The 7,136-nt window shown below is 55.3% G+C and overlaps 1 protein-coding gene across 1 annotated transcript; it reads left to right on the forward strand.

Moving 5' to 3' along the window:
* Window positions 1–274: 274 nt before the first annotated feature.
* CSUI_002610 (uncharacterized protein) lies at window positions 275–4,706 on the forward strand (the record flags this gene model as incomplete). Its single annotated transcript, XM_068062810.1, has 3 exons — window positions 275–1,563; window positions 2,660–2,787; window positions 4,663–4,706. Exons 1-3 carry the CDS (start codon window positions 1,130–1,132, stop codon window positions 4,704–4,706), a joined length of 606 nt encoding a protein of 201 aa, XP_067925221.1. The 5' UTR covers window positions 275–1,129.
* Window positions 4,707–7,136: the final 2,430 nt, after the last annotated feature.

The raw sequence follows: 7,136 nt of genomic DNA on the forward strand, positions 1-7,136 counted from the left end.
CGGGAGCGCCCGGATTGAGCGTTCTTCTCAACTTCTGACGCCCGGGGAGGCTGCGCCCCCTGTCAGCTCCACGCAGGCCACCTCCGCAGAGAAGTCCGGCCTACTCACCTGTTGCTGGGCTTCTCTAACACAGTCACGTCTAACATCTCGGCCTTCTCTTCAACCAGCCACTTCCCCGGTGCCGGGTTCGGCCCTCCCCCACGGAAGCCGCTACGCCACTACCACAGCTGGCTATTACGCAAATGGCGAGGGCGCTGGAGACTCCGCTGCCGGTTTGTGACACTTTAGAGGACTGGATCTTACCAGGCTTTCATGCCGCTGATAGCCATCTTCATAGGGTGCGTGGGAGCGGGAGTGGTATCGGCACTACCGGCAAGACTTTCCGCCCGGCGATCGACTCCCGGTTCGCGCATGCACGAGGAGACTACTCCAGGGCGGCTTTCCTCCGTTTCATGCCAATGGTTGTCCCTCTGCCCGGGACTTGAGTCAATACTGCCAATGTGATGCTGGAAAGTATCCATTGCTGGAGGTACATGCTGCAACAAAATCGTAGACTCTTCGGCAGGTTGCGTTTGTTCCCATTGTCTGTTGCCGTCTTCCGATATCCTGCGTACGGCCATCAAACCTCGCTGCATCTCCGGGTTCCCCGACTGCGGCCGTGTTGCCTGTCGTTGCTAGGGCTGGGGGGCGTTCAGACGGTTTCCTGCTGCCATTCCCCCCTTTTTGCCGTCCTCTTAGTCGCGGGTTAGTTCACCGCGTTATTTCCTTTCATTGCAGGTGCCTGCATGTTCCTGGCAGGTTTCGTGAGGCCAACCGCAGTTCGTCGCTCGGCGCCGTTCGGGCCCCCGCTACTCGGAAAGAAGGCGAACAATCAGCCCCCGGAATCGCCACGCATTTGGCACCCACACTATACACACCAGTAGAATTCGCTTGTCCACAGGTACAGATTACGAGAGCCCTGCCGGCTAGTTTTTGAAAATTATCGGCCCCAAGAGAGAAACGCGCCCGACAGCGTATGTTCTGCTGCGGCTGACAAACTCGACATCTAATACCCGAAGGACCACCCTTCTGCTTCTGTCCGCGCCTGTCTTCGAGTTTTCCTGCATATCACTCTCCTCTGTCCGGGAGTATGGCGTTTGCTGAGCAGACGGTTGCCGGCCGCGTCGGCGCCCTCGTTTTACTGCTGGTGATCGCGCAGTCCGGCCTCGGGCCCCAGACTCTCGGCTGCAGGGCGGCCGGGGCTGACTCTCCCAGCTGGGCAGGGAAAGGACGCTACACGGCTGCTGGGGACTACGAGACTGGTGAACTGTACTCCTATCAGGAGTCCCCCTCGTCAGTCGCACCCGCGGAGGACGACGCCAATGCTGCAGCAGCGGAGGAGGCAGAGCAGCCGTCTCAACAGGAGCCTGTTCAGGCGCTGACTCGCCGCGCCAAGAGACTACGAGCTGGGAAGGAGCCGACGATTTCACAAGAAGAAAGGGCGTACCGGGCGGGCGCACATCGTGCACTGCGGAGGCAGGAAAGGTTGTTTTCATCTACCCGCGAGGACTATAGGCGCACCCGGTACGTTCTACTTGTAGTCGGGGAGATATTGGAGTAGAACTCCCTGTCAGCCTTTTGTCTGCCAATGACAAGAGGAGAACAGACTGAGCCTTTGGCCGTAGGCACACGTTCGGCTTTTGGGACATTCTCCCGGGGGCGCAGCGGTCTCAGGACAGTTGTACATTGTGGCTTCTCTCTACAGTGAATGAGTGGGTGGCCGGGAATGAAAGCCTTCTGTCTCCGTGATTTTCGCCAGAAGCGCCCTGCCTCTTCTTCCTCGTGCTGCTGTTCGATGTCCACGGCAACTAGGCGCTGATAGGGCTTTTTTCTCGAGCGACACCGGGCTGATTACTGACTGATGTTTCTTACCAGCGAGCATGATGATGGGGCGCAAGTCAACAGAGAGACATACTTTCATGGTTGGGCCTCGAGATAGGCCACTAATGCTACTCTTAGCCTACCCATTTAACCAATACCTTTATTTCGGCCGTGAGGCTTCAAGCTTCTTTCGTCACAGGAGACAATTGTATACTTTCCAGAGCCGTGCACAGCTATACTCAATCTACAGACGGAGGCGAACTGGCCTTCGGAAGGAGTGTCAGCAGCTCTCCTATCTGAGGGAAACAACAGGAGAAACCCCCACCGGGTCTCGCTTCGCGACCGAGCAACACTAACTTCAATGAGCTTCAGTTTCAGTGTGCATGACACGATGTGAAACGGAAACCGAGGACGGTGACACCCGCTGACATCGCTTTCCGACAAGGGGACATTTTTTTTCGACCGGGCTCGCTGGGCGTCGCTTTCGACATGGAGGGGTGACTGTGGACGGGCAGTACCCGGTAGAGGGTGGGGGGAGGCGCCGTGCAACTCCCGATTGTTAAGAAGGGACGATCCTCGGGAACGTTGTATTGCGCAGATCTGCAGCGTCCGCCTCTCCCGTGAACGGTTAGTTACGTGTGCAAAAGCGGGTATTCCCGTGTGTAGACATATTGTACTCTACATTCTGTAAAGGAAATGCTTCGATGCCGTGGTCGGCAGGAGGGGCGCACGTGAATGGGCTTTCTCAGCATGAAAGCAATCCACAATTCTTCGATTGTTCCTTTTGTACGTGTCGCAGAAGAGGGAGCCGGGGCTTCCAGTTGGTCCAGATGGCTGTCGCTATGGGTCTCCTCATGGTCGGTGCCACCTTGGCCTACAAATACGTGCGCACCCCGGATGAAAGGAAAACAGAAGAGGCTCCGAAAGGTACGCGGCCTCCCAGGCATGTGTTAGCCATTCACCACAAGCCTCTCTGTCTAGAAGCTTCTCCGTAATTCTGTGTCAGTGTCAACGTGCACATCGCTTAGCGGACATGGCGAGACTGTTTTTACGAGCTCGGTGAACAGTTGCAAAAGTAGTCCCGATTTCCCTTCTCCTCCAGCATCCTATCGTTGTACGAGTTCTTGTGGCGTACGTTTATGTTGGACTGCCTCTAGTGTTCTGTAATTGTAATTCCGGGCAGTGAAAGACGAGCACCTTGACGCGTCTAGCTTGAATACTACTATTTGTCGTGCATCGGTCGATGACAATGATGTCACTTTAGTGGAAGAGGCCTTTCGGAGACAGAGACAGTGACTCCAGAGAATATCGGCGCTACGTGAAAGAATGCGCGAAGCGCTCAGGGGACCCCTGCGCCCAGGATGAAACGAGCTCAGAGAATTTTCTCCAGGAGTTCTCTGCGCGTGGCAGTTGCAGTGTGGTGAATATACGCCTTTCAGGCGGTGCATTTGCGCTAGGACAAGGCCAGGTTTTGGAAGCTAGGTCAGGCTTTACTGTATCTTCTCGTGTACTTCGCTCGCGAGCGCTGGAATACACTTGGGCCAGTGCAAATCTGTCTCTCTCGGTGCATAGCGGGTTGCGGTTCAGCTTTCCCGGAAGTTGTCGACGGGTAGCTGTATAAGTAAGCAGCTGCATCTCATACAGCCCGGGAATCAGTACCGGTGGATGTCGTTCTTCTTACCAGGTCATTGTTTCCTGGGATCGTGTCTCTCTTTCAGAAACGTAAGCCTGACATATGAAACGGCGGCGCCGGACATGCGGAAAGCTGAAGTGTTTTGTCTTGACCTTCGGGGGGATCGGTCGACCACGGACTGAGGATGGGAAGATCAGCCCGTGTTGTTCTCGACAGCGCCTCTCCTTCTCACCTAGCTGTGTCCAATGAGTTCTGCTGAAGACCCTCGGTGACGCAGCGGTCTAAACCCAGCCTAGCAGCTCCCAGTGTGCCGTGCCCTGACACCGGCAACCTTGGAATCGGGACCGGTCCCAGCCAGACTGCTGTTCATTGTCCGTAAAAGCCTTAGCGGCGCTCCGCCAAAGCGAGCAGTTGAGGAGAGTTGGCGTGGACGCTGTCAAAACTACCAGCTTGGCATGCCAGAGCTTCGCAGCCCCTGGAAAACAATCAATCACACTACGGCGTGTCGCCACGGTTGGCAGAGTGATAGACCTGTTTGTGAGAACGTCCCTGGTATTACGTAGCCGGGCCCGGGCTTCTCACTTCTCCCCGAGCTGAAACTCGAGGAGACTGCACCTGCACATTCGCCCCCGGCGGCATGGATCGTCGCTTCGGCTCTCTTCTCTCCCCCAGTGAAGTATGTGGTGTTCCGCAAAACTGGTGCACCAGCATTGCGTTTCAGCGAGAAATCCTGTGCGGGTTGATCCCATTGTGAGGACGGGGCGGATGGGCGGCGTTGGCGTTCTCCAATCGCTGTTGCAGAGGGGTACTCGGGATGGCAACTTTTGAATTTCGTGCAGTCCTATTGCTGACACGGCTTGCCTGCAGCCCTGAGGGCGTAAGAACCGAGAGACTTTTCTGACCAACGACCCGAAGACACGCTAGAAAGAAGCTTGCGGCCTGCCTGGCCCTCAGAAGTGCGGTAGTTCTCTGAGAGGGGATGAGAGGTGTTTAGCAGTAGCAGTCGCATTGGGAGGAAGACACGGTCTTAGGGCTTGACGCTGTGGTCTTGGCGACAGGGCAAACAGGAAGACGGCAGTAGTCAATTTAGGGCTATACCTGACTAGTTGCTGGCAGGGTGAGCGGGCGTGCATGAATGCTTGTGGCGTGTTCTGGTTGCATTGAGGCAGATAAGGAAACCCCGAGGAGTCCTCAGCAGGATACGGAGAGTTAGATGGCCGTTTCATTGTTCCAAAGTGTTTCCGAGGGGCGAAATGTCTTAATGTCTTGCATCAGTTCATCTTCTTATTGCTTGAGAAGGTCTTGAAGTTATGTCCGACAACTCGTGGCCTGGCCGACATCTACTATAGAGTGAATCACTTTGTCATGTAAGTACAGGGTAAGACTAGCCAGGTTAATACAGTGAACTATGTGAAGTAGAGGAGAAATACGAGTCTATTGTACCTGCTGCACACCGAGATCATCTGGAAACGTCTATTTCTCCAGGATGTAAGTCATTCACAATTCGTGCATCGTGTCTCGTTAACCAACGGTTGTTCGGAAAGCATGCTCGCGTCAGCCAGAAGGGGTGCCGTGAGTGTATGGAACTCCCTGACTTTTGTCGCCCCCCGTGCAGGAGGCAGAAAAGCTCGTAAGCAGCGTTTAGGACTGCTCACCGATGGCTGCCGTGCCTCATGGACATAGATGGAGTGGGTCGCGCCTCTCGCTCACATCGCGCCGGCGCTAAACATACGCACACCTGCGCGAGAGAGACTCGGTTGTCACGTGGTTGCGACCTCCCCCACCTCCCCTGACTGTCTGTTTCTTTCGCGTGTTACGAGGCCCTCTGTTTTTGCTGAAGCCAAGTTTGTTTGCAACGGACTACCCTCCGCACTACCTGTGACGTATAGCCCGGTGTTGCCTCCCGGAAGTGATGTTTCTGGGGCAGGGGTTTTATCCGCAGCTACTTGGACGTGGGATGGGCTGTTGCTGCCAGGTCGCTTATCGTAAAGCTGTTTCCAGGCGTACTGCCTTGTCTTCCGTTGGGGCGCTTCAGCCGACCGCGCCGCGCATACGAGAGCAAACATTTCGGCGGGGACCATCCTGTCTTTTCCGGGTTCTGCAGCAAGAAGAGAAAGAAGTGAGTAGTTCTCTTGCAGCTGGCAGAAAGAGGCGCGTTTGTTACAGTCCGTAGAATAGCATAGTCCCAGCCATGTACGGGGGGTGTGTTCATCTTGTTAGGCACGCTAGTTTCTCTATCGCTTGATTGTTGTAGTTAGGTGCAGTCTCGCAACTTCAGTATGGACGTACTTGCATCCCCGGCTCTCTTGCAGAGGCGGCTTTTTCTGGGGAAAGCCTTGCTGCCTCTAGGGGACAGTAAGTGGTCTCACGGGAAGTCATTGTCTGAGGCAGCGACCCTGGCTAGCAACGGGGGGCTGCATCGGTTTCGCTTATAGTTTCCTAAGAGCGGTCTAAAAAGCTAGAAGGGTCACAAGGCAGCCTTCGAACGTAGCTCTGTGCGGACAGGTCGCTGCGTGCATTATCTTTGCCATACTTGCAATGTGCTGAAGTGGAGTACCTTCGGTGGTCCCGGCCGTTTCTGTCCCAACAAAGCACCTCGTATCTGCCCAGGGGAAATCCTTGGCAGTGCGCTACGACGAGAATGACAGAGAACGGCTGGGGGAGTTCGGTTGGTAGTTGACGCATTCAGTGTATGACCCCTTCGTAGTTTTGCTGTGCACGCACGCATGCTGCCGACTGATGGTTGTTCCGGGGCTCCTCCAGGAAAAGCTGAAGAAGGTAAGAAGAAGTCCCAGGGAAATCCTGCTCTCCTTTGACACGTTGAGCAATTAGTCCGTACCTGAGGTGGACACGGGCAGAAACGGCCTTACTGGCCCTGGCGACTAGCAACTTTCTCCGGCTGACATGGAGAGAGGACATTACACTGTATGTAGCTACAGTCGCAGGCAAGGTTTAGTTCCCACGTTCCGTATAAGTGTCGATCCGAACATTGGGTGTTTCTTTCTCAGTTCTCCCAAGCAAGAGAAAGTCCGGGGAACTGCTAGCGCAGGTAGTTGAACTCGTGGTCCAGTGCACAGCTCTTTGTTTGTGTCATCGCCACTTCATACTTGCCATGGCTGGAAGATATGCGGATGAAATTTTCTGCAGTGTCGCGCGAAATACGTGCAGAGCCGTAGAGAAGGTGTCACCGGAGCTGCCTGGCACGCCGGGAGCGCAAGCGCCGACGAAGGGTGAGCCGGTTCGGGTGCGGGTCCCCACCCTACCTGGCACAAAGCGGGGATGGTGACAGTCCGCAATTATCTGGCTGCATGTTCCCCGCGTCGGCACAGACACACCTGACATGTAGAGCGATAAACAGATGGCTTGAGACAGTAGTACAGATATTTACATATATGTATGCTACCCCCGTGGAGTGCCATGGCCAGGTGCCTGCTCTAACATCCGAACAGGAGCTTGTAAGAGAGGAGTGTTCGAAATCAACTGCTTCTTGTGGAGAGAAGACTAGATCTGCCGGGTCGCTACTCCGAGGCGACTTCTTGCTCTAAGGACGGTGTCCAGGAAGGCGTCGCGCCCTTAGGCTAGCTTTCTTTCGAGCCTTTGACGGACTGACGTCTCCCGCGATGCGTCAGCTGCCCCACACACG

This window comes from Cystoisospora suis (assembly GCF_002600585.1).
Source record: "Cystoisospora suis strain Wien I chromosome Unknown contig_1083, whole genome shotgun sequence".
Lineage (NCBI taxonomy): Eukaryota > Apicomplexa > Conoidasida > Eucoccidiorida > Sarcocystidae > Cystoisospora > Cystoisospora suis.